Consider the following 27,479-nt stretch of genomic DNA (forward strand, 5'->3'; position numbering starts at 1 on the left):
TTATAGTTTCTCACCCTCATACAATCAGTTCAACATGCAAGGTCATCAGAAAACCTATCTTACTGTTTGGTATTTGGGCCCAAGTTCCTGTACATTGATCTTTTTTGTGATTTTAGGATAGCATTTTAAAGTGATTTGAATTCTTAGAAAAGTCAATATAATTGTTAAATATGATTGATTTTATTAATTAGTTGTAAGATGTATTTTTGAATGAATTAGCTTCGTTTGTTGTTACCTGATCATTTGTTACAGTTATTTACGTCGATAATGGACTGATTTCTGATTACTACATTGAATAAAATTATCGATGCATAAGACACATCTCATTAGTTCCTATTTCTTTCATATATAAGCAACAATTTAAAAATCATTGAGCAGCACTGAGCGAAAACTTTAGTTTGAATTAGACGTGCTTGTGCTAAAAGGAACTGTGTGCACGCAAAGTTATGCACATAGTTCCTTTTACCATAAATACATCCCATTAAGTGTCCATGATAGATATCTTTCTGCTTTAAACTATATATCACATTGATATTAAAAGAAACTACACGCGATATCCCGAAAGTGACTGACAATACTTCAGAAATCGATTTGTTGCGCAAAAATAAAACTGTTTTCTTCCATGTAGAACTCGAGAGACTTTTTTGCTGAACTTGTGAAACTTTCACGACTCGCCATGATTTTTTTTTAAGGAACTACATTGAAAAAAGAGTTCGTAAGGGTCGGCCTAACATAGCCAAACGAAGTCTAATTACCTTGGCCGAAAAAATTGATCCCTGAATTATCGTCGCTCACTTTCAGGACGCCATTTACGCTGAAGGCTACATCACAATTGGACGTATTTCTATCAAATGGAACTGTGTACATTAAGACATGAGCCCTGAGACTCATAAGAATACATGCATAACAGGGCTCACGTCATAATGCACATAGTTCCGTTCGTCAGAAGTACGTCAAATTGATGCTTCTTACCATCATCGTTTGTTTTTTGTTTCATTTTTATTTAAAAAAGAGGGGAATGTATCTAACTATATATTATCTCAGCCAAATTTTTATGGCACCCGTCGGGGTGATAATGGAAAAAGAAAAATTCCTAGATGAAACCAATTATTAGGGCTAATTGAATTTGCTATAGGACTGCCAAGAGATAAGAGCTCTTGAAAACATCAGGGAATCCAATTTTCATTATTAATTTTAGGTTATCATAGGAAACAGATAAAAAGAAATTCAAGTGACAGTTGATCAGTTGATAACTTCAGATGATCCTTTCGGTTTGAGGTTCAGCGCAATCATTGAACAGGTCATTTTTGAAAGAAAATATGTCTTTTTTAAAATGAGCCCCAAAAAGCTAGTGTTCTCAGGTAACCGAGGGCTCACCACTTAAAAACGACCCATTCAATTGATAACGACGTTCAAACGCAGAAACTGATACGGGACTGATTTCAGAATTATTTCATAGTTTTAGTGAGTTTCGTCATCCACTGAGAAAAAAAATCGGAGGAAGACTACTGATGGGTGGAATTAGATCCAACTAAAATGTTTGAAGTAGTTTTCTGACGAGCGTTAGGAATTCATTGTGTCAGATTCAAAAAAATACAAACAGCCCACTGATTTTACTTTAACAAAAGAAACTTTTGACCGGAAATTTAAATACTTGAAACTTTTCACAACAGAAACAGATTCGTCAGGAACTTTCAAGGCAAAAGTTTTAGCCGGTGCTCCTTATGTTTGAACACACCAAACTTTGAGCCTGAGTTAAGTTACAATAATCCACGATTTTAGTGTTTTCTATTCTTCTTTTTTATTTTAGTTTTTACTTTATTTAAATTCCTGTTGAATTCGATAACGTTTATTGCACCTGGCATCCGTCTTGAATTTTTGCTATGTTGAATATTTTTCATTCGCAAAAGCTATAAGTCTGGCTCTGATACGCTAATAAAGCTGTTCGTCCCTCACCCAGTTTTTTAGTAATAAGACTATTTAAAAAAAAAAAAAAAAAAAAAAAAAACAGGCAATTAACACACTAGATTTGAGGGACCTGGAGGGCAAGGCGCATACCCAAGTGTAGTTTTGGAGAAAATCGAGATATTAATGATTTCAAATAAATCTAGTCTTACTGCATATTCTGTTAAAAATTCGATCCCAAATTCCAATTACTAAACATAAAAAAATCAGTTAGGAACCTTCTTTCTGCCATAAGGTTTCACGTGATTTCGAAACTTCGAACACGTATTTCTCGAAAAAGCAAAAACTGCACTCATGCGTCTTGTCCTTCGAGCCCCTCATTTGATGTTTTGAGGTGGCCCATGGCGCATAAAGTATGAACAGTGTATGACTGTATGCCGTCCGCCAGTGGACATTTTTGAAAGGTGGCAACACCATGTTTCTTCCATTTAAATATATATACTTAAAGCAATCGATTCTTGGTGAGGCGACTTGCCTCGATATTTTTATTAATCGATAATTTTAATGGATTTAAATGGAGGAACAACAGTTTTGCCAACTCGTTAAATCGCCACTGCCGTCCAGACAGTTCTCATAATCTGGACTCTGAATGACATGCTTTCACCCTGACGAGATATTTCTGGAGCAAGAAATCTTTTCTCGTCAAATCGTTATGTCTTGTTAGTTAGCTGACAAAGCCCAAGTCTTACCATGGATAGTAGAACTGAGTGTTTTTCGTAGGGAAAGGGCAAAAGAGCATATCAATGGCTAAATTGCGAAACCACGTATCTCCAGTGCAGTGTTTCAAAGTCTCTGCGCTTATTTTATTTTTTCGAAGAGAATCCAGTCAACTATACAACTTGAAATTTCTACGGAATGTTCAGCTAATACGACGTATTTTTGCCAAACGGAACTATGTGCATTAAGACATGAGCCCTGAGACTCATAAGAATATGTGCATGACAGGGCTCACGTCATAATGCACATAGTTCCGTTTGACAGAAATACGTCCAATTATGAGAAGAAAAATCAAGAAAGTTTTCAAAACATCGACTTGACTAGTTTTCCGATGAAAAAATAGTAGTGTATGACAGGAAGTCTGCACCGTTGCAAACGGAGATACGTAGTTTGCACTTTGCTGCCGTGCTAAGGAAGAACGCCGTATGAGCCTTCAGACGTTGCCAAATTTTCTTCGATAAAACCCGAATTTCTAGGAAAATTTGCGAATATTTTATTCCAAAATTGTCAGACGATTTCGTACGCAATTTAATCTAATACATCTGAAAATGTCAACGAAAAGTAAGCATTAATGTCGTCAAAATTGCATGCTTTATCCAGGGAAATTTGGCAACTCTCGAATGTTCATACGGCGTTTTTCCTTGGTACGGCAGTTTGGCCATCAATATCATAAAGGGAACTCCAAGGACCCTTCGAAAAATTTTGAAAATTGAGATGTCTCAGGAACAATTTTGATTGAATTGCATTTTCAAAAATGACCGAAAAGTCGCGCACCTTTTTTCTCAAAATCCCTTATGCATTCCCAGGGGACCAAGTAGCATTGATTGCGATAAGTTGCCATTTGATCGGAGACTGCGTCGCGATTTTATCGACGTCGATTTCTTGCAATATTATCGGATAAAAAAAATTGCGATAAATTGAGATTTGCGATAAAATCGTGATTTTATCGACGGCGATTGTTCGCAATTTTAGCGAACAAAAAATCGTGATAAATTTATACAGAATGTCGATTTTATCGAACGCAATTTAAAAGGGATAAAATTTCGACAAGATTGAGGATAATCACTCGGGTGATGATGCGATCCTGGCGATTTTATCGCGAAAAAATCGTAAAAAATCCCAACTTAATTTCAAAATATCTCGAATTTTACGTTGAAATATGCTACATTGGGGGAGGCTGGCAGATTTCTGGAGAGGCCTATCCTTGTTTCGCCCACGAGGGCACGGGCACAAATTCTACAAGTATGAAACTTGATAAGCCACAATGTTATCGCATTCCGTAAATGAGAGACAAGTGGACGTATTTCTATCAAACAGAACTATGTGCAGGTGAGAAATGTAAGGGTGTGCTCTAGAAAGCTGCATAAGAAACAACGTAAAAGAGGGCGTAATTCCTTTTGAAGCTATTGGAAAAGCGGGATTTTAAATTAAACAAAGAGAACTATGTGCCAACTGAATGCGGGATATATGAGCCGCGGGCATGGCACGAGAGCGTCGTGGACAGGGCTCATGAGTTAATGTCCACTGCGAGGAGCCCCGACGACGGCATCATCCATCTCCGTTGACGTCACTGGCGCTTTATTATTCTCATTCACTCTTACGGCCAGAGAACAGACGAGCACACCCCATAAGCGAATTTTCGCGATCGAATATCATTCACCGCTGAATGATATTCGACGATTGTGCATTTTTTTTCAATGATATTCGACTTCTTCGTTGGTCTCACCAGAGACCGTTGAAATCCATCAATTTGAAATTTCGAATTCACCTCGGGACTTGAATTCGATTTTTGAATTGATGCAATCGATGTCAGAAACTTCATCTCTCACCAAAATTTTTGTTCTGTCATCTCTATCTGTTGTTGTGTTTTGTCAATTCAAGTCTGGTGTTTTCGCAATTTCTGTGTTTTAGTGTTTCGTGTTTTCTTATTTTCTTCTTAATTTCATTTAGGAAAAAAATCTGAGCTCTGATTGGCTCCTGACATCACCGATCATCGGCATCACTCAGCACTGATCAATTCGTTTGATGAATGACATTCGATCGCGAAAATTCGCTTCATATTTCTCACTTGCACATAACTCTGTTTGATAGAAATACGTCCAAGTGAAGTAATGCACGCTCTTACCTGAAGAGATCGTATTGATTCCAAACCGTGTCAGCCGGCATTCCTCGGGGAATGAGCATGTCCGGATGCGAATCCAGGTGCACGAGAGTGTTGCCCTCTAACGGGAGGTGTTTCGAGCCCATCGCCCGGTAGATGAACGGCAAAACCTGAAATGGAAAACAACGGACAGCATTTACTCAACAAGAACAAAGTGGTAAAAACACGAGGACTCGACACAAAGTAGATAGTCTAAATTGAATTTTGGCGAGTGCATCAAACAGAGATGGAAAGTGAAATTTTAAAAGGATCGAATAAATATCGCAAAATTTGAAATCTATTGATTTTTTTCGCAACTAGCTTGCATTTTGCAAAAAGGAACCAGAAGCATTGCAATTATGCTAAGATTGTGCAAATTCATCCTTTGCAGTAATATAACTGAAATCATGAAAAAATATGAAATTTACATGGTAATTTTTGTCTTAAATTCACAGTTTTCAGCGAGTAAAATAGAAACTGTCAATGGATAATCAGGTTTTTTTTCCAAGACAAAGGAAGTTTCACAATCTTAGCAACATTGCAATGCTCATGGTTCCTTTTTGCAAAATGCAATCCATTTGGAGATCCGGAGGCGTTTCAAACAGTGGCGTGGCGTGCCTTGCGATAAATCGATTGTTATGCCATTTAAACCTATGGAGAAGGATCGATAAACAAGGTGTTCGCAGCAAACACCTTAACAATCGATTCTTTACCATAGGATTAAGAAGCATAACAATCGATACATCGCAATTCACGCAACGCCACTGGTTTCAAATGGTCTTCCTGTTGATGCGGCAGTACTATGCTATCCTACTGAGGTGATATACACGAAAGGGGGGCACAAAGGGGAGTTAAAAGAGGAAAGCCTTAACCTAACCTCTGAACCAAACGAAAACATGTGCAACGTGTGAGTTTTTTAGGCTTGGGGTGAAAAATTTCAAAATCTAGAATCACTGTTTCTAGGCGTTTCTTGGCCACGGGACGGGACCAAAGATTCTGATACCACTAATCAAACTCTTGAGAGCGCATATTGCCTACTCTCTCAAATGAAGGAAAATTGAATACAGAGCTCAGCCACAAACAAAAGTTACAAGGGCAATATTAGTAAGGACATTTCGTTCTCCGTGAAAACCGTGAAGAATTGGAATCGCCACCATTAGACTGTTTCTCATACATTTTCCTCTTCTACCTCTGACATTAAACTCGCTTCCTTTCACGTAAAATGGGCTCAATTTTTTACGGAAAGTATGAGGTGCTGTAATGAATCTTACCCATTGATTCAATTTAACTTCCACGTTCGAGTTGCAAGTTTGCACTTCGACGGTATGAGTCCGCAACCAGGTATCTCGGTTTGCGACGTTGCAGACTTCCCATCATACTTCTTTATTTTTCAAATGGAAAACTACTCAACGGCGATGGACCACTAGACAAGGTACGAATTTAAGCATTCTAATACATGTTTCTTGACCAGAATTTCACGTAGAACACGATTCGCGCAACGAAAATTACCGAAATCATCTCCTATCAAAGATATTAACATTTTTATTTCACATTGGTTACGAGGAATTTGAACTGCCCGCTCACTAGAAACTCAAAGCTCTACGTGAGTCAAATCGTGCACTACAACGGTTTCAGCAAGCTTCTCAATCAAGCAATGTTCATTTCCCACCATGTGTTGTTCAAACTATAAACAACTTGCTATAGCTGAGCCAAAGCGTCAAGGTTAAGGTTGCCAGATTTTTATATCGCAGAGACTGTCATGAGCAACATTTCGCGCGATATCGGATAGATTCGGTGAAAAATCTCGGCAGAATTTAAATTTTTAGCAAAAAAAGGACGTTAGCCCCTGCGCATGAGCCTAAAGAATCATTCTTTATTTTATGGGTTTAGAATGATTCTTTAGGCTCATGCGGAGGGGCTATCGTCCTTTTTTTTTGCTAAAAATTCAAAATCTGCCGAGATTTTTTACCTAATCAATGCGATATATCGCATGCCAGTTCTACCACGTCACTTGAACTTGACGAATCACCTTAAGGCTTGTCATCTTTTAACAAGCTACTGAATGTATTTTTCCAAAATTTCATCTCTAGACAAGGAGAGAGCCTCCCAAAATAAGGGCTGACTTTCGCCCCTTTTTCGGTATTCGATTCGACCATGGAACCAAGGTTTAAGTGGAAGCTCATAATAACAGAAAACTCAGGAAAAAATTTCAAGATGAGTATAGGAACCGTTTTCGAGTTATGGGGGGGGGGGGGGGGCAAAGGGGTCAAACTCCGGCCTTATTTTCGCTATTTTCTTGTTGAATTGATGTGTCTACGAGAGTTGTTATCGTTGTTTACACATGTTAAACACAGCGGTTCCTACGTATTTTTACATGCAAAATCGAGTTTTCATGTTGACGAGTCGAAATACCGATCGGTTTTATCGATTTTTTTAAGATTCTTTACGAAAAATGGACGATGTTTTGAGATTGAAATTGTTCATTTTTGATTCATGGATGACTAAATGCACATCATATGACTGCAGTACACCGACACCTACGTATTTTTTCTTGTAGAATCGATTTTTAACGTTAACGAGTCGATATATCAATCTTTTATATCGAATTTTTGCGATTTTTTAGGAAAATCAAGGATATATTGGTATTGAAATTGGTTATTCTCCATCCGAGAACAACCAAATTTTGGATTTGAAAACATTTCCTACGTTCCCCGTTTGAGTTTCTTGTGAGCGGGCAGTTCAAAATCTGCGTAACCAATGTGAAATAAAAAAGTTATTATCTTCGTTAGGGGTTGGTTTCAGTAATTTTCGTTGCGCGAATCGTGTTCTACGTGAAATTCTGGTTAAGAAACATGTATCAGAATGCTTGAATTCGTGCCTTGTCTAGTGGTCCATTGTATTTAGCAAATGGGTGGTTTTTCTACGAGGATTAAAAATAAACGAGTGGTACGGAATATAACAAAAGAATATGAACTATGCAAAACGATTATTCCGATAACGGAACTTGGCTGTTTTGAAAACGCCTTCAAATGCGGCGTGATACCTCACGCATTCCGGAGAGTTCAAATAGTTGTATCATTGCGCCTTAGAAATGCGACGGAAGATTACAATTGAAATAGCCTTCATGCACGCTGGCCTTTTCGATTTGCGTTAACATTTTTGCAGTCTTGAATGCGCTTAAGTGCGCTTTCAGCTAGAATTGTATTTAGCATAGGTGGTTTTTATGGGAGGATTATAAATAAACAAGTGGTTAGAAATGGAAACAAAATAATATGAACAGTGCAAAACGATTATTCCGATAACGGAACTTGGCTGTTTTAAAAACGCCTTCAAATGCGGCGTGATACCTCACGCATTCCGGAGAGTTCAAATAGTTGTATCATTGCGCCGTAAGAATGTGACGGAAGATTTAAATGGAAATAGCCTCCATGCACGCTGGGCGTGTCGATTTTCTTTGACATTTTTGTGCTGGTGAATGCATAGCTGAAGTGCGCTTCAGCTAGAATTGTATTTACAAATGGGTGGTTTTTATGGGAGGATTATAAATAAACAAGTGGCACGGAATATAACAAAAGAATATGAACTATGCAAAACGGAATCTATCCGGAAACTTTAAATTTAAATTCTGCCGAGATTTTTCACCGAATCTATGCGATACATCGCATGCCAGTTCTATCACGTCACTTGAGCTTGACGAATCACCTCAAAAACGACAAGAAAGGGTAAACAGTTGGAAGATCAATGATATGTCTGAGAGATTACTGGATTATGTCAGAAACTTCCTGACTTTTCCAGTCGTTGCGAATTCCTTGATTTTCCCTGAATTTTCGCGATTTTCCAAACCGCTGGCATCCCTGCGATCTCCTGATAGGTACGATATTTTCCTGGCATTTCCTGGCGCGTGAGAAAAAGTCGTGGAAACGGTCGATCGACATATTCAGTTCGTGCTTCCTTTTACTCAGAAATCAGCTCGGGAATTCAGCATTCGTCAGCATTTAGAGTGAGATACCAGAGCCTCGCACTGGAATAAGAGCTTCCACGTGTGACCCAATGATCATATCTCCGTCAAATATCATGCTTACTCTCAAACACTAAAATATAATTAAGTACATTATTGCATTACCACCTCACTTTCAATTTTCGGTGCAGGAAAAAAGAGATTTTATAACGTGGTCGAATAGTGATATCCCCGTGCCATCACCAATGCCAAGCTTATTCAGAATACACAAAAATCATCTTTCTACCGAACGTGGAGAGGTGATTTTAAAGCATTGGCGGGTTTTTTTCTGTTTTTTTCTTTTTTTCTGCTGGTTTTATAGCTTCGTAAGCATTGGTGTCGGAAACACGAGCTCTCATGTGATCGAATAGTGATATCACCGTAAAAGTCCCCTTAAATACACAAAAAATAGGTTTTTATTAGACGGGAAGGATTAACTGTAACGCCATGTCAGTCCGCCTTTAATTTTTAGTGTACCTAAGTAAGACACGAGCTCCTAGAATTATCTGGCTCTATTTTGTGTGGCTTACAATTAGCTTGAATTAGGATTTTTTTTTTTTGATAAATTTTCGTGTTCCTTTTTTAAATCATTAAGATTTATTGTCCCATATCGGGGGCTAACGAACAATACTGCCGTGCTAAGGAAGAACGCCGTATGAACCTTCAGACATTGCCTTTCCTCCGATAAAAACCGAATTTACGGGGAAATTTGTGAATATTTTTTCCCAAAATTTTCAGACTATTTCGTACGCAATTTAGGTAATCTAATGCATCTGGAAATTTCAAAGAAAAATGTGCATGTTAGTCGTCAAAAGTACATGTTTTATCAAGGGAAATTTGGCAACTCTCGAATGTTCATACGGCGTTCTTCCTTAATGACGGCAGAATACCGCCTAACTGACAATTTGGACAGAAATGGGTTAGCAGCTCTGCCGCATTCTTCAGTATAAAATACGCAAGCTGATGATTTAAGTTTTTTTCCAATTCTGAAGGGGAGCTCTTCGATGACGCTGTAATATATGAAAAAATCGAAAATCCAACCTTAAAATTACAGAAATGGCGAGTTTGCAGATAGGCGATATTGTTCGCATAAGCCATCGATATGTTGGCCTAGAAGAGCCTGACAATTAAAAGGGCAAACTGGTTTTGAATTGCTGGATTTCTACTGGTGTTCTAAGTTACCTACTCCTAGTTTCGGAGTAACTTGGGACATGGTCAAAAATTGGGGGAAGAAAAGAAAAGAAAAAAAAGAAAAAAAGAAAAAAAAAGAAAAAAAGAAAAAAAGAAAAAAAGAAAAAAAAAAAGAAAAAAAAAGAAAAAAAAGAAAAAAAGAAAAAAAGAAAAAAGTAGTAGTAAAATAATTTTATCTTAGAAAAAGAAAAAAAGAAAAAAGAAAAAAAGAAAAGAAGAAAGGAAAGAGAAGAAAAAGAGTAGTAGTAGTAAAATAATTTTATTTTAAAGCGGTGCTTTAGCATATGATAGTAATACATTTACATGAAAATTAAGGTTACATCGTTAAAAATACAAAAAAGAAAAAGAAGAAAAGAAAAAGAAAAATAGAAAAAAGAGAAAACAGAAAAAAGAAAAGAAAAGAAGTAGTAGTAGTAAAATAATTTTATTTTAAAGCAGTGCTTTAGCATCTAAGGCCATTTAAAGAAAATGAAAAAAGAAAAAAGAAAAAAAGAAAGAAAAAAGAAAAAAAGAAAGAAAAAAGAAAAAGAAAAAAAAAGAAAAAAGAAAAAAAGAAAAAAAAAAGAAAAAGAAAAGAAAGAAAAAGAAAAAGAAGAAAGAAAAAAAGAAAGAAAAAGAAAAAAGAAAAAAAGAAAGAAAAAAGAAAAAAAGGGGCCAGGAATTATTCTATAGCGATAAAACTTGGCAGCATCATTAGCACCTTTGACAACAAGGCGCAGGGGTTGCGGATACCGACAGCTGGGGGTTGGAATTCTTATTACGTTTCGCAGAGATTCGCATTCGCGATGGACACCGGATCTCGGGTGCGGTGAGTGGCACCAGTAGCGGGCGGTAAAATTCGTGGGAGAGAGTTACAGAGAAACTGATTTAGTTCATTAAAGATTCGTCAGCAATTTGATTAGATAAGTAAAGGCCATGAAAGGTCAATTAAAATTAATGTTTGACCTGAGGTAAAAAAGTTGAACCATTATCAAGCCCATATCAGTAACATGAAAGGATCGAAAGGCAGAGCGCGAATCTCTGCAGAGCCACACTGAGCCACTTGTTAGACAGCTGACCATCCAAAATGTCAGCTCCTACAGCAGCACGTGAAGGTAACATAACGCACGATTGTGGGGCTTGTGAGACAAAGTAATCGAAGTAATTACATACACGTTGAAGCCATATTTCTTAAAAATTTACCTCATTGTGATTTTCGACGACAAATACCGGCAGTTCTTTGTAAATTTTGAACTTATCTTGAGCACGTTCGCGAGACATGTCAACACGCACCAAGGTCACTGAGCAACTACTCGAGTCAACGATAGTTCAAACTAATACTATCGTAATAAGTTTAGAATTGTTGGACCGGTTGCTTTAAAATTCAATTAGTGGTGATTTCAACCACAATAAATCATAATTTTTACTTATTTGTAGCTAAAATTCATGAAGATTTTCTCTATCAGAAAACGATATGGAACGAAGTGCAGATGGGTCTTTCAGTCTCACCAGTGGCGGGAAAAAAGGGCGCTAAACGTGAATAATTCAAATTAAATTGCCCTACATTCCAAAAATCCATTTAGTGGGAATTTCAGGGCTTACGTAGTAAATTCGTAGTTTTAATGAAATCAACGACGATGGTGGACGTTTTTGAACTAAAAATCTTGAGCCATTCTCAATATTTAACGGAGGCTTTAGGTGTCGGTCAAATTTTAGCCAGGGCATGAATCATAGCTGAAATCGATGGAACTGGGAATAGCTGCAGTAAGTTCTTGTAGCGTTCGTGCAGCCTTAAAATATAATAAAGAAAACACATCAAATAATTTTAAATACCTACTATATTTACAAATTCTTGTAAATATTTATGCATTCAGCGGGGTCTTACCAAGAAAATTCAAATATTTTACAGAAATTTCTTTAAGAAAAAGTTAAGTTAATACCTTCTTCCACATGAGGAACCACCTGCAGTGCCTCATTTGAGAATCCTCTGTGATTTGATCTAATTTACAGCTTGAATCCAGGCGGATAAACTTCATGAGTTCTTCAAAGTTGATCTTCGTTTTCCTTTAGCTCTCAACTTCACCGAACTAATCTCCAGTCTATGTTGGAAAATGAAACCTAACTGAAAAGAAAAGTAAATATTCATGAATAGCTTTGTCTCCAAGCTCAACTGAGTAATTGATCACTTTTCATTCACTTTCGATGACTCAATTCCAGTTTCAATCTATAATCATGATTTGATGACCACAGAAAAAAAAGAGAACAGTGCCCCTCAACCATACTAACAGCACAATCTAAGGAAAAAACTCTCTTTTCGAGAAGTTTATATTCTGATGCTCAGAGCTTCATTTCACGAGGCCAGTTCTTCAGCACCTAATGTTACTATTAATATCTAAAAACCTCTAAGTCAAGACCATTGCTATCTATTTGAGAATAAGATGAAAAATGGCAAATCAATAATGCTCTCTTCCTCAGGTTTCACAACTCACAAATGACATTGCAAATTTCTGGAGTTTCAACCATAAACTTTTACATTCTTTAAAACTTCAAACAGCACAATGCAGGAACAAAACTCCAAAAAACTTTTCATAGGTTTAAATCAATGACAGACTCATTCTGACAACCGAGTTTAGTCTAGCAAAATAAACCGAGATATCATTTTGTATATTACGTACAGGTAACTTCCTCTGGGTCGAACTCTCTTTAAGTGGAATTTTCCCTTGAGTCAAACCATTTGAGCGTTCTGTCGAATTTTTCAAAGTAACAAAAGCCCTTCAAGTGGAATTTCTCTCTAGGTGGAGTTAACAATCCGGTCCATTTGAAGTTTGACTTGAAGGAGGTTAACTGTGCTATGAAAATTAGACACAGAAATAAAAGATTCTGAAAATTCAAATGATAAAAAACTTTATTCGTATAAAAAAGGGAATGAAAAAAAAATGTCTACAACTCCGAACGAGAGAAAACAATATGACTAACATTGAAAAAATAATTCACCTAGGTAACAAAACAATGCTAATATAACTGAACTTGACACTTCTATCTTGATCAAATTTAGTGATTATTTGGTCAGAAAATGAAAATACTGTGAGACTGAAATATACAGTAGGTACAAAAACATAACAATTAATGTGAAATCGGAACAAACATCACAAGAATTTCATTTACAAGTTAAGTCTTTCACGTTAAACGCAACTAAATAGACGTAAGAATTATTAAAGGATCTAACATTTAGCACGAAGGCTAAGAATACTGAATTATCTCAATCAGTCTAAAAAGAAGACGAATGAGAAAAAAAAAAACAAAGTTGAAAATCTGAGAGAGAAGAGCAAAATTGGACAGGAAATGAAATTAGAAGAAAAGAGATTTCAGCACATCAGACTTACCATTCATTACTTTCACACATTCTTAGAAGTCTAAGCAGAGGACTAAGTACTGATGGTGCTATTTTTAACACTTTTGTTTAAGGTAAATGCTTTGTTTTGAAAAAAAGAAAAAAGAGAAATATAAGGACAAGATTTTCGGAAAACTTGTGATGCATGTGAGGAGCAGAACACTTTAAAATGAAAATTAGTCTTAATATGATGAAAATATGAGTAAAAAATTAAAGACTCAATGAGTTAAATTATTACCTGTGCTTAGGGTTTATACTTCAAAACTTTTAAGTAATAATAATAATTAAATTAAATGCATGCAAAATATGCAACATACACTTTTGGTAATTTAAAACCATAGCACAAACTATGTAGTTAGGCCACAGTTCCATTTAAAAGGTGTTAAGTATTTTATGATAAAAACAATCTGCTACAATTCTTCTTTCTTTGCAACAAATGAAATAAAAATCCCAAAGATTCTTGGTACCAAAGCAATTTTTTGTTTTTTTAATTGAACCATCGTTTAAACGAAAACATGGGCCACAAATTTCGAGCGATGAGTTTGAGGCATTAACTACGAAAATAAGTACGTCTAAATTAATGATTAAAGGAACCCTCTGTATGAATTACAGTTATGGGTGTAAAAAATAGAAGATAAACAATTACTAGAGCAGTTGACTCAAAATGGAGTACAAGTGCTTAAGTCACCTTCTTAATTTAGTTTCCATTGCAGACTGCAAACATAGCCAGTACAAGGAATCGAAGTTCAGGATAAAAGATGTGTTTCAATTGTAGGTGTGAAAACACGAAAGATGTCATCAAGTCAACGAAGATTACAAAAGAGCGATCTGAGTTGGTGAGATCCTCCTCAAATCAAAATAAACCTCAAATTCAGATACAATAGAAGAAACTGCAACTTTAAAGACTGTAAAACTGTTTTTCACTTTAAACTCAACTTTTTCATTTTCTTCTGTTTAAAGATTCTATCCTGAAAAACGTCATTTATTACATCAGCTTCAATGCCACCCCAATTTCATAAGACAAGAGGATTTTGAAATAAAAAAAGTTAAGAATGACTGAGCCAAAGTTAATAATTTAAATCCTATTTGGAATCGTTTGACCCTTTACTCGAAGGGGAGAACCGAGAAACACATACAGTCCAGGCGCCTGGTAAGTCGTTAGGCAGTAGTGGTAGTAATAGGTGGTAAGGCGCCAGGACTAATGCAGACTTAATAGCTACTTTGATATTCCAAAGGCACTTCTAGAGGTAATTTAAGAACCAAGACTGAACTGAATAAATCTAGTGGAGAGCAGTATTTCTCCTCTTGTGTGCTAAACCAGGATAAATTCAGCAAAATGAAACAATCACAATTGAGCCCCTGTTCTCTGCTCATTCAGATTTCATCCTTTAAATAGGTGCTTGGATGTCTGCCAAGAATCTTACATTTTGGTGTGAACATGAAAAGTTGCCATGTATATACTGAAAACACAAAAACTGGACAATTTTCTTTTGGACAAGCAGTGGAACTCCTTCCTCAAGCAGCGTTTACTTTTCAGAGGACATATTGCGTATGTACTCATTGTACCATACAAACTGCTGGGAAAAGATAACTTGTTGGTACCACATGTTGTACCATTGAAGTAATTGGTCATATGATGGAACTGGGATATCCATGTTTGCAGAAGGGACACTAAAGTTGGAATGATTTTCAGAGCTTCTTTTAGCTTTTTTCTTTTTGAAGATTTTTTTACTAGATTTTGCAGGTTTATAATAAGTTTTGCAGTTTTCACAAAGGTTCATGGTTGCGTTTGAGTCACGTTTTTCTGAGTCACTCGAAGAGTTTGCAGAGGATGCAGTAACCCAGTCTGATGACTCACATTCTAGCATCATTTCTGGCTGAACTGGAATCATCCGCTTTGATACTCTCCTCATTGTTGCATCATTTTGTGGCGAGGAAGTCTTGCCATTGCTATTTTCCTCCCTAGGGATAGTTTCAGTTTGGTGCTTGCTTCTGGCTCCAGCAACTGCTGTACTTGGTGATTGGAAATTTAGCGTGTCCTCTCCCACACAACTGGGGACAATTTTTCCTTGAGGGCTCGAATTGGTACAACTGCTTTTAATGGGCTGATTAGCCTGACTAACTAGTGGTAAACCATCATTTTTGTACAGGAGACTAACAGCATCTTTCGGCTTTACACTACTGGGGAAAGAGACATATTTTTCATTCTCAATGTGTGATTGAAGGATCGCATTGATGCTACTCTTTTTCTCTTCACTGAGATCCTGCGCTGGGACGACTGAAGGCACAGGACTTTTAGGTACGTTCAGATTGTGAAGAGACTGTAATACTTTCTGGTAGCTATCGGTTTCTAACTTGGATTCATTGCAAGTAGCATTTGCAGTCACAACAGGATGCTTCTTTATGAATTTTTCGACATCTTTGGGACTTAATGTGTGAGAACTTTTTAGCAAATTAAAAATAGCAGGAACTACACTACCTTCAGTCTTAAATTGAACACAGTCCTTCTCAGTTGACCTTGCTAGGTCACTCATGGCTTTTTGAAGGCTTGATGATAATTTCGGATCTATAGTTGTACAAGCCACATTTCTTGCTGCTTTACAAGGAGGGTATTGCTTAAGTTCTTCGTAATTTAGAGACCTGAGATTTTCATGGCAGTCTTCACTCTTTGAAGCCGTTGAGCAAGTAGTGGGCAAATTGGTTGATGTACAAGAATTATTGCTAATTCTCCCATCATTTGAAGAGGCCGACAAAGTTTTTTCACTTGAAGTACAGGCTATAGAGCTCTCATTGTTGCTGGGTATTACATTTACAGAAGGAGATGATTTTTCTAGTTTAGGTTGAACCTGAGTAAGGAAGTCGACATCAAAATTTTTAAATGTCTGGCACAATTTGAGGTATGACAATAGAGTAACATCATCAAAGGACTGATCTACAAAAAGGCTTGATCCAGCTTTACGTTTCAGATCCAAAATATAATCTCTGTTTGCTGCGAGCTTTTCTAAAATTTTCTTTTTTGCTCCTTCAATTGTATCGAGGTTCGTTAGAGTCTGCAATTCATGCTTGTGTGCTGATGACACTTCAACTACTCCGGTCTTACTCAAAGCTTTAGACTCTCTGACTTCATCAAAATTAACATTTGTTTTCTTTTCTTTGTCAGCTTCTTCTGCTGTCAGTCCTGCTTCAATCTTGTGAATTTTCTTCGAGACTGTTGTGACCAATTCGGGGTTGAGGAATATAAAATGTCTACAAAACTGAAAATAGGGCTCAACGCTTTGACTGTTAAGCCCCTTCACGGGTTGCTGCAAAAGATCTAGCTGACTCAATTTTAAGATATTCGCCATTGTCAATTTACCTACTTTCCACATGTGAGCAAAACTTGGTTCTATGTTAGCTTTGAGGTTTTCTATGCAAAAATCTTTGTTTATTTTTGAGGCACCATACAGCCTCTTGAGGAAATCTTGTCTCAGGTACAGATACTTGTTTTTAGGTTTGGGTGGGTCAGGCTTCGGAGCCCATTCCGGCTTCCTTTTAATTAAATTTGCAGGCAATCTGGGGGCAGCGGTGCGATTTGGTTTCCAAAAATTATCTTCTCTTTTAACTTCCTCATTTTTCAACTGTTTTTCCACAAAATTCACAATATTTTGATTCATATTCTTGAAGTGTTTACAGAGTAAAAAATAATTTTTCATGCTTTCATTTGTCGGTATATTGGATAAAAAGGATGAATAATCTGAGTTTAAGAGACTGAGAGCTACCAGGTGCGGCTGAAGCTTAGAGCAAAACTCACGAGATTTGCGCCCAATCACTGCAAAATCTTTTTCAATGGTTGATTTAATCACTGTACAATCAACGTCTTTGACAAAATCAACTGTACTACCTGCTTTTCTGTTATCAACTGTGTATATCTTTCCGAGAAAAGCACTATCGAGAACCAGACTGGAAGCGGAGGATGGCCTCTGATTTTGACTTTCCTGAGTGGATTCTGCTTTTGTCCAACTTTCTTTTTTCTTCCCTTTTGCTTTTGAATAGTTAGCAACATTACATCCTGCTGGGAGAGGCTTTTGGAGATAAGATTGATCTGCATAAGACTTTTTATCCTTTGCAGAAGCCCGGGGACAAATATTTTCTTTTGACTCGCTACTGAAAGTAGAATTAGATTCAAATCTATCACTAAAATAACCATTATTAGGGACATTACCAACAAAAGCAGTAGAATCTGTAATTGAAGAATCGCTCATAGGTTTTTCTGGAGCTAAACCTGAAATTTCTTTTAGAGCTAAGTTTTTAATTTTCTTCTTATCCATAGCGTCAATGAATGGTGGCTCAGTGGGAAGAACCGAGACAATGGCTTTGATTGCTCCGAGGATTATCTGCAACTTTTTTATTTCATCGCCTTCTGCTGCTAGGGTGACAACGATACCTATGAACAGAAAATAATTTTTTTAAAGCATGAAGGAGAAATATCCAATCAAAGACATTCTTGGTACTTTTTGATTACAGGCTTAAACTTACATATAAAACTTGTTTTAATAGAATGTCATTTTTTAAAACTCAAGAGAGGTTTTTACCAATTTTCTAGAGCCATGATGGTGCTCAGTCTCAATTAAACAAAATAAAAAATTCAAGAAGTAATTAAGGACAAATGAGAGATTTGCACAATGATACAACGTGGAAATACATACGCACATACAGTAAAATAGTGATTGAATAATGAAGTTCAGATCTTTATTTTACTCCAGGGATATGAAAAATATTTTGATATTACTAGTCTCCTACTCAGGGAATGGTAGGACTCCAGAAAATGAAATTATTCACACGGCAAAATGAACTCAGTTGAGCGAAAGTTCACAACAAACGGAGCAGATTTTAGATAAACAAATTTTATCTAGAAATAAGAGAGGGGGAAAAATAATGATTGATGCATTTCTATGCAGTTTTTCTGTTATGAATGCAACTTTTTTTTTTTCAAAAAGAATCCGGCTTTCATTTCTCTGACTTTTGCCAATTTATTGGTTTCAAATGATTTCTCAGGCCCATGCATAGGGGCTATAGTCCTTTGTTTGGCTAAAAATTCAAAACCTTCGGAGATTTTTTACTTAATTGATACCATAGCGCCAATTCAACCACGCCAGAAACCGGGACAAATCACCTTCATTTCAATTGTTCCACTTCACAGTCGAATTAGATCACTTAATTTAACTTCAGCAAAATATGTAAAAATGTCACATCAGATTGATTCAGACGAGCCTTTATTTTTAAATAAATCCAAATTAAAAGTAGAAGCACTCAATAAACCTTTAGTTTCATTTATCAGGCTTTTAGAGTATACCTTAGGAAGTTTTTCTGTGAGAGGAAAAGTTTTGTTCCTGTCTCGCCTTTTGACCTACGTTGTTCAGCACTAAATGGGATTTGAATGCCAAAATTTGACAAGATGACTCAATTTCATGGTCTCATGAAGTAGTAAAGGTCATGAGGCATTTTTTTCTTTAAACTACGCACCTTCACAATTAAACTCTGAAATTTTGAAGACTATGAATGCATTTCTCACAAAAATATATAAATTGAAGGCCAAAAACGCAAAATGAAAATATTTTCTATTTTGAAAGTTTGGGTTCTAAATGAAAATATTTTCTATTTTGAAAGTTTTGGATTCTGAGACTATAAAATTTGTATAGGTTCATAATTTTACAGTTCTTTTCACCAAAATAAAATTTCAAGGAAATCTGTGTCAGTAGGTTGCATCACTTGGATCGTTTGGCAAACAATGACCTTATGTTATATCCACAGAAATAATGTTTGCTAGTAGAGGAAGCTTCAGATAATGAAAAGTTGAATAAATGGTACCTGGCATTTTTCCTCTCCAAGGTAGAAGAAAAATGCGACTGAAAAAGCTTCTGTGTCCACACTCAACAAATCTCATCAGCCAACCCTTCACAACAGCCCTTCACAGTATACAGCTTGCTTAGGCCAAACTTGAGGGTACATGCTCAGCGCTCGGCATAAACAGAGCAAGCATTTTGTTTGAGCCTGAGTACTTTGACACTAATTTTTTCAAATCGTATTCTCTGAAAAAGTAAGTGAGCTTCAAAGGGCAAAAATGCCCCAGACCACTTATTTATCTTTTTATTCCCTCACTCTCAATATACTGAAGCTATCCGATTATCACCTACAGAAGAGAAAAAGTCAAGTTGTTTTTTATTACAGTCCAAGATCCAAGAGATATCCTTCAAAACTGAGGTTAGATTTTTTTAAGGTAAATATAAAGATTCTCATAAATTTAGTTTCGCCTTTTGTTTCCAATTCATTAATTGCGGCTTAGAGGACATGGCGCAAAAGTGCAGTTTTTGAGAAAATTGAGATATAAATGATTTCACGTAAAACTAGTCTTAATGCATACTCTTCGAAAAATTTGCTCTCAAATTCCACTTTTTAAGCATCAAAAAGTCAGTTTGAACTATCTTTCTGCCATAAGGATCCGTGTATTTTCGAAACTTCTAGCACATATCTCTCGAAATAGCAAAAACTGTGCTCATGTGCCTTGTTCTCCAAGCCCCTCAATTGATGTGTTTCTTTTAAAATTATGTTTTGTGAAGTAAGTCAAGGCCTAATGATGTTTTTTTCATTTCCACTGAACTATGTGGATGAAGGAAAATAAATACTTACCAAAGGAACCATAGCGCCCAGCTCGCCCCATACGATGGAGGTAAGTTTGCTGGTCAATAGGAACTTCAAAATTGATTACCAAGTTGACATTTTGGGCGTCAATACCTCTGGCTGCAAGGTCCGTACAGACCAGGACCCTACATCCACCTTCCTTCAAGTTTTTAAGGGCTTGAATGCGCTCGCTTTGCTCCTGTTCACTGCATAAAAAGCTTGCCGGAAATCCTCCCTCCGTTAATTTATTTGATAGAGTTTTAACCCTGCGAACAGCAGATCAAAATTTAGATCATGAACATACTTTGAGCAGTATTTAAATATCCGTCTGGAAAAAGAGCCTGTTAAATAAGAAAAGTAATTTTCATCAGGAACGGGGTTTTCCCTCTGTGAACAGGGCATTAAAATTCATCATGGTCAGACTTTACACAATAAGGTATTTGTATCATAATAGTCACCTCTCTAATTTAGATGCTTTTTCAAGACTGGCAGGATGTCTACTAAAACAGGCTGGCCAAAAATCAGTACTTTTACAGTGCTTTTTCAGTACATTCCCAAGAAATTCAGTATCTCCTCAACAGAAAACTTCAGTACTTTTTCAGTACTTCTAATTGAAGAAATTCGAAATATTTCAAAAATTTGAATTTCTCACTCAAATTGCGACAAAAAAGAAGTACTTTTCTTCCGAGGAAAGAAGAAATTGCCAGAAATGTTTTTAAGGGTAGTTGACTCGGAAGTCTGAAAAATTTTTCAGTACTTCCAAACCGCCCTTAAAAAATCAGTACTATTTCCAGACTTTCCAGAAATTCCGAACTTACAGACACCCTGGACTAGGGAATTTTCATACTGAGACGTTTTCCAATTCATTCTGTAACAAACTAAATTTGGGTAAAAAAATTTAGATTCTAAATTTTCAACAAACTGACGAAAGATTTCTCACCTTGTGATATAATTTGTGAAAACTAAGCACTGCGAAAATGTGGTTGTCTTCAAAAGATCCAACAGTCGACCCAATTTGGTTACGAACAAAGCTACAGAGCTGTAGGTAAATCCTTCTGGAATTGTTGAAACAAACTGTTTCACTCCGACTAGGGATGTGAAAGATATATTTTGATCTGCGCAATCATCCTCCTCATCACCAGAAACAAATGAGAATGTTGTCATGTACTTGTGAAGGAAGTTGATTTGTTCAAGTGTGAAAGTTGCACTGCAGATTAAAGCTTGCTTGCTTTCTGGCAGACTGTTAAAAATAAAACTGGAAAAAGAAGAAGTAAAATTTTATATTCTTTTATCTAGACAAATAACAGATAGATTTAAGTTTTGGGATGAAACAAGAATTAGAAACACCTACTTGTAATTTTTGGTATGTAAGTAGCAGAATCATGCAACATTTTGTCCTAATTTAGCTTGTATTAAATTTTGTTAGTGAAAAGAGTATTCCATGAACCTTGATACTTTTTTTAGTTTAATTTATTTACTTACGCTAAAAAGATACCTTATTCATCTTCCAAGCTATTAAGCGGACAAAATCTGCATTTCATCTTCTGCCTTGCATTGGTATTTTTTGTTGCAGACTTGCAGAATTCTGAAGATTTATCTCAGAATTCCAAACTGTGCAAGATCTTCCCACAAAACATACTTGCAAATTAAAACTGGGTAAAACTTGGATTAAAAGTAGGGACACACAAATCCCGATTTATAAAATGGAAACTTTCGTCATTTTATAGGGTTTTGAGACTTGCAAAAGCTGTGTTGTTTTTCCTGTTACTAACATTACCTATTTAGCTTTTTATGTGTTTTAAAAATTGAAAATTTCTTTGGAAGACTAATGTTTCATTTAAGGGATCTTGGTAATACCATAACTAGTAATGTGTGCCTGGAAAAGTTAACTCAATAGTTTTATAAACAATTTTTGCTTCATTAGGTCTACATACACAGTTAGTGTGGACCTTAATATTGGCTTAATTAGGAAGTCACCGATGCATTGTTGAGCGATGAACCTTAGTATTCATCAGGCCGACGATTATTAAGGCTCATCGATGATATTCTGAATCAACGATCACCATTCTTTGGAGGTTTCCACCTGGTAGGACAGTTAATTTATAATGAATTAGTTGATGAATTTGGAGTTTTGAAACGTGAAGTAATTTTAAATTATCAAAATGTCGTTTATTGATATTAAAAAGAACCTTTTAATAGTATCGGTTCATTATAAAAAAAATTACAAGACAAAAATTTCTTGTGACCAAAAATATGGGTTTATAAAAAGCCGCAGCTGAAATTCTTTCAATCAGCCACCTTTTTTCCTTATTTTCCTTTAAACCTTTCAATCTTAGAGAAAAATGGCATGGAAACTTCTATGAAGACCGTAAAATTTCCTATTGGTTCATTACAAGAAAATCACAAAACAAAAAATTCTTGTTACCAAAAATACGGGTATAAAAAAAGGCCTCCTCCCCCTTCCGAGATTATAAAAACAGTAAGAGGTAATGGCGACGATAGGAACCACAACGATTTCCTCCACCTCATCAGCCATGATTACAAATTCATTACTTGGGTTAAAAATAACACACTACACATAACCTACACTATTTAAAAGAATTTAAAAAATCCAAACAAGGCAAGTCACTGTTGTTAGGGTTGCATAAATATGGTCATTACTTACCCTACTTGAACTCTTATGAAAAAATTGAATTTGTCCTCCAGCAAGGCAATAATGCCAGATGGCCAACCCCAGCCGATTTAATCGTGTAACTGCTGTTTAAAGTGATTCTAAGGTTCATTGCTCAACAACGCATCAATGACTCCCAAATTAAGCCAATATTAAGGTCCACACTAACCGTGTATGTAGGCCTATTAGGTAGGTCATTTCTTTTATACGAAATCACTTTATTGTTGACTTATTAAAATCTGTTTTACAAATTAACCAGGAATGAGAAATACTTACTTGAAATCTTTGTGAAAAGATGATTGAAGCAATTGGTCCGCTTCGTCTACAATAAAAAGACGGATAGATTTAGTGTTCAGGTATTCGAGCTCAATCAAGTGTGCAATACGACCAGGAGCACCGACAACTATTCTGCAGTTTTTCAATTTTTCTACATCATCCTGAAGATTTGTTCCTCCGATGAAATACTCAATCTTGAGACCTAAAAAAAGTTTAAAATTGGTTTACCATATGAATGTGATACCAAATAATTATGATATGCCAAACAAATTTTAGGAAAGAAAGAATTTGGGAGTATTGTAACATTAAAGGTTTGGGCGATAATCAAAGTAAAGTTGAGAAAAATTTAGGTATGGAACTTGTATTATAAAATGAATTATATTTTTGTGATCGTCCAAGGTATTTGGAGAACTCAAACCGTGATAATTGGAAATTGAATGACTGATATTGAAGCATAAAGGAGTGCTTTACAAACATTTTGGGACAGAAACTGCTCAAACAATTACTCCTTCGACAGAAGGGCGCATCTCTATTTTGAAATAAGCCCTGTTGTCCATATAACTTCATGCTTTCTGAGGCTCACATAGAAATTTACGTACCCCCTTACTTTAGAGACAGGCAATTTGAAATTCACAGATCAAAAGACATAGGTACTTTAGTGTTCAGAAAGCGTTTCTACCTTCTGATCTATCAGAGTTAAATTCAAAACTTGCCAATTTTTATTGGACTGAAACTAAACTACTCAAAATTTACTCGTAAGGACACTAGTAAGAATTTTTTGTCAGAAACTTATGATCAGATTTTTTTTATCAAGCTTTCCACAAACCACACTGATAAAAATGTTGTTTCTATGAACTTAGCATATATGAACTTTATGGCCCTTTTCTCATGGATGGGCATTTTCATCTAAATTATCTACTTGTTAGAGGCTTCAGGTGAACACAGGTTGTTACCTACTTGTGTAAATGTTATACTAATTGAGGAAAAAGTGAAAAAAAAAAACAAAGATTCTGTTTCACATATAAGATAAAAAAAATGAGTTCTCTATTGCCCGTAAAATCGCTCGAAAACCACTTGGAGTACATTAGAAATGTTTAAAAGCCACTCCTTAATGCAACATTTTCTCTACACCATATCGTGCTTTCTCACAATTACCTGCATTTTTGATACTTTTTCTTTGTCATTGTGGAAATTCAAAAAAGCATGGTTCTAACTAAGCAAATGTGCAGTACGGAGTGGATGGTGTACAATTTTGATGTGCTAAACCAGGTTTTTGAGCGTTTACGCCAGAAAAAAATATGGTTTCAGTTGACTGTATCTCTTCAGAGCAAAAGACAGACTTCGTTACAAATTAATCATTATTATCATTATGTAATTGCCGAGATTTTGTATATATTTTTTTAGTTTAGTTTTAATTTATTTTTTTTTCAGCAGTCCATAATGATGTCATAAGACATTGAAACATCCTGCATTTGTTCCCAGATCCGTTTTTGTCCTTGATTCTGCAATTTTTCCCTTTTTTTTCACATGAAACGGATAGATCATGAGAAATTTTAATGATTTTACCAGCAATGGAAGCTCCAATGGTTCGAATCACACCAACAATTTGGACAGCAATCTCTCTTGTAGGTGCAAGGATTAAAACTTGAGGCTGATTTGTTTCCAATTCTAAAATTGACTGCAATGCTGTGATTGCAAAAACAGCAGTTTTCCCAGTTCCAGATTTTGACTTGAAAATCGTATCTGGAAAACACAAAACAAAATTAATGATAAACAGTATTGAAAATGAAAAATTAAATTTTTTTGCTCTCTTGAATATATCTGCTCTCTCATTTTAAAAAGCCTGTTACCCTTAAAATTTTCAACTTAATGACCTTTTTTTTCTCTTTATTCACAAAATGTCATGATTTTGCAAGAATCCCGTCATTTCCACATTGATGCAAGCTGGCCTTCCTATTTTTGTAACACGTCCTCTGGGCCTTCCCATTTTTGATCCAGCAATTGAGTGGTTAAGAAGTTTCTACACACTAGGACTACACACCTCATCAGTTTGTGCTGCAAGGGAATGGACAGCAGTTTCTAATTGACAAATATGCACATAGTTGAAGAGGCGTGACCTGAGTGGCGTAATCTGACCCATGGAAGAGGAATTTTGATACCTCTATGACATGAGTCAAGCCAACCCAGGGCCTGGACAGTAATTTGAAACAGTCAGGTAATAAGAAACAGATGAAGGGAGTTGTCAAACTTTCTTCTTTTGCTCCAGCAAACTAGATTTTCCACTGACGTTTGGTTGACATGAGGGGCAAAAAAAGATATAAATTTTCCAGGCATGAATTTCAATGGCATTACATATTAATTATTGAAAACCTGATGCCTCATGGTGACACTGGATGTGATTTGGATTTAAAATTCTTGGGATTTTGCTGGTTTTCCTGGGAGGAAGAAGCTGATTAGCAGACTCCTGATAGGATTTGCTGACATAAAAAATCACTAATTTTTTACTCTATCTCCTCGAGTTTTTTTTGGGGGGCACCGAGTACTAAAGAACCCTGCAACAACAGTGGGGGATTAGTGGGTCTTGGTGCATTATTAAGAAACTTTAATGGGTTAACATAGAATTCATCATACACCTGAAGTCAAAACATTGAGCAAATTTTCCAGGATACAGATGGGATATTCGCAAATGACAACATGCACGATTTCCCATCATCAATCCAATCAAAATCATCCAATTCAGGTAAATTGAGAATGATGGCGAGGTTTTCAAAAACTGATGCCCATCTTCAGATACCTTAAAAATCAATTTTTAATCCCATTCATTAGCCAAAAAAACCTTCCAGACAAAATGACAACAAAAATATGGAGAGAGGAAGAGAAGAAACTTACCATAGCCACACAAAGTGCGGGGAATAGCTTTTCTTTGTACTGGGGAGGGTATGATGAAATTCGCTGTTCGGAGGCCTTCTCTGATCTTTTCATTAATGAGGTGCATTTCAGCAAAAGTGGTATCCATTGGAACATTCACATCGCTGGTTCGATCTGGACAGAAGCCGTGACCACTCATCTTTCTGCAGGCGTGACACTAGGTTTAAGATAAGTACGGCATCAGCACGCTAAAGAGAAATAAAATTGAGAGAAGAATTAAAAAATCAAAGATACTACAATTTTTAGAAGCAAGATACGAACTTATGGCTGCAAAGGATCCGATTACTACCTACAACTTACTTAGCCAAAATCTCTCATTTGCTGGGTATTTTCTTTGACATGTTAAAAACCTGACGTCTGGATATGAACATGGTTTGGGAGTTTCACCATTCATAGACAGGTACAAATAAATTTAAGAATGCCCAACTTTTTGAAAATTAAGTACATTCTAGTGAACAACCGAGAGAAAAAAGACTTCAGTATCACTGAACTCAAAATGAAGATGTGAGATATACCACTGCTTAAAGGAGTGCTTTTCGAAATGAGGTTTTGATAAGAGTAAAGAGGGCATACAATGGAGTCGAAAGTGGGAAATACTGGATTCCTTGGTTCATAAAATTTGATCAATGCATCAACATGCAACATTAAAGCACCAGAGACTTTACATGAAATGGCTAGATTTTCCATGATAACCTGCTGACATGATCCTAACAATGGGAGTGACCGAATCAGATTGCGTAGTCAAAACAGGACATTCCCAGGATTACTTGCGTTAGAGAAAAAGTCCTGCTAATTGCAAATATAAATGAAAACGAAGCAAGGTTTGGGAAGAAAAATTCGAGGGAGAATCAATACAAAGCAGTGAAAACTAGGTTTCCGGTCAGTCTCGGGCAGACAGTCAGCGTTCAGCTTTGAATGTTTTAGTACGTATAGGAGATTTGATGCTTCAACCGGATAGAATAAAAAAGAGAACGAGCATAAATATAAACTTACAAGTAGCTAGAAGGGACGCGTACGCAAAGGTGAAACTTACAAACCAAATCCACAATATTATTTCTCGAGGTTGAAATGCCGAGACAGTGCGGCAGCATGGAGCATGTTCGCAAGTCGCGGTAAAACGTAAAAGTTTGGTTATTGTTTTCATTCTTCTTCTTCTTCAAGATGACGTAATATGACGTCATGCTCTGAAAACCCGCCCAATTTGAATAATCGCTCCCGGACTTGGTGCCGGCGAAGTGTAAAATACCGATTAATACTTATTATTCAGAACAACAAAGTAAAGAGCATACTCAGCCTTTAAGTATCAGTTTAACAATTGATTCACGATCAGCTGAAAATTTCGCTATCCGGGTACATACTGCTGGCTGTTCCCGCCAGATTTTACCGGATATCCGGTGAAAAGCTGGATTTCTTCATGATGTCCGGCCGAACATCGGATCTTGGCAGTCTTGGCTTGAGATACTATGTAATTATGTATTTAAGTACCATGCCAACATTTTTACCGTCGAAGTTAAAAAATTGGTGCAAACTAACTGTGCACTTCCATTTCTTTTAGCATTACCTAATT

The 27,479-nt window shown here is 36.2% G+C and overlaps 2 protein-coding genes across 3 annotated transcripts in view; both read right to left on the reverse strand.

Annotated features, from left to right (window-relative positions):
- MESR6 (misexpression suppressor of ras 6) overlaps positions 1 to 11,344 on the reverse strand; it is a 660,344-nt gene extending 649,000 nt beyond the window's left edge. Inside the window, exons 1-2 of one of the 2 annotated variants that reach the window (XM_019053727.2) lie at positions 11,193 to 11,342; positions 4,808 to 4,953 (exon numbers count right to left, since the gene is read on the reverse strand). In XM_019053727.2, the coding sequence (XP_018909272.2) occupies positions 4,808 to 4,953; positions 11,193 to 11,270 (224 nt within the window). In that variant the 5' untranslated portion in view covers positions 11,271 to 11,342. Of the gene's footprint in view, positions 1 to 4,807; positions 4,954 to 11,192 lie in introns of both variants that reach the window. The other variant, XM_072296138.1, reaches the window with a different exon arrangement.
- A 1,532-nt stretch (positions 11,345 to 12,876) lies between these two features.
- Positions 12,877 to 27,184, reverse strand: LOC109038588 (uncharacterized). Its single transcript, XM_019053694.2, has 7 exons — positions 26,906 to 27,184; positions 25,874 to 26,100; positions 24,551 to 24,727; positions 22,985 to 23,186; positions 20,978 to 21,292; positions 20,047 to 20,303; positions 12,877 to 17,803 (listed from the first exon to the last, which is right to left on the reverse strand). The coding sequence occupies exons 2-7, from the start codon at positions 26,049 to 26,051 to the stop codon at positions 14,907 to 14,909; spliced, it is 4,026 nt and encodes a 1,341-aa protein (XP_018909239.2). The 5' UTR covers positions 26,052 to 26,100; positions 26,906 to 27,184; the 3' UTR covers positions 12,877 to 14,906.
- Positions 27,185 to 27,479: the final 295 nt, after the last annotated feature.

This window comes from Bemisia tabaci, chromosome 1 (assembly GCF_918797505.1).
Source record: "Bemisia tabaci chromosome 1, PGI_BMITA_v3".
NCBI lineage: Eukaryota > Metazoa > Arthropoda > Insecta > Hemiptera > Aleyrodidae > Bemisia > Bemisia tabaci.

What these genes read in the sequence shown, in the direction of transcription:
- LOC109038588 (XM_019053694.2), bottom strand. Translation starts at nt 26,051, where the DNA reads ATGAGTGGTCACGGCTTCTGTCCAGATCGAACCAGCGATGTGAATGTT. An exon ending in CATTGGAGCTTCCATTGCTG is followed by an intron (nt 23,187 to 24,550) that starts GTAAAATCATTA and finishes AACTTTTTTTAG; the next exon opens with GTCTCAAGATTGAGTATTTC. An exon ending in TTCACAAATTATATCACAAG is followed by an intron (nt 20,304 to 20,977) that starts GTGAGAAATCTT and finishes TGCTGTTCGCAG; the next exon opens with GGTTAAAACTCTATCAAATA.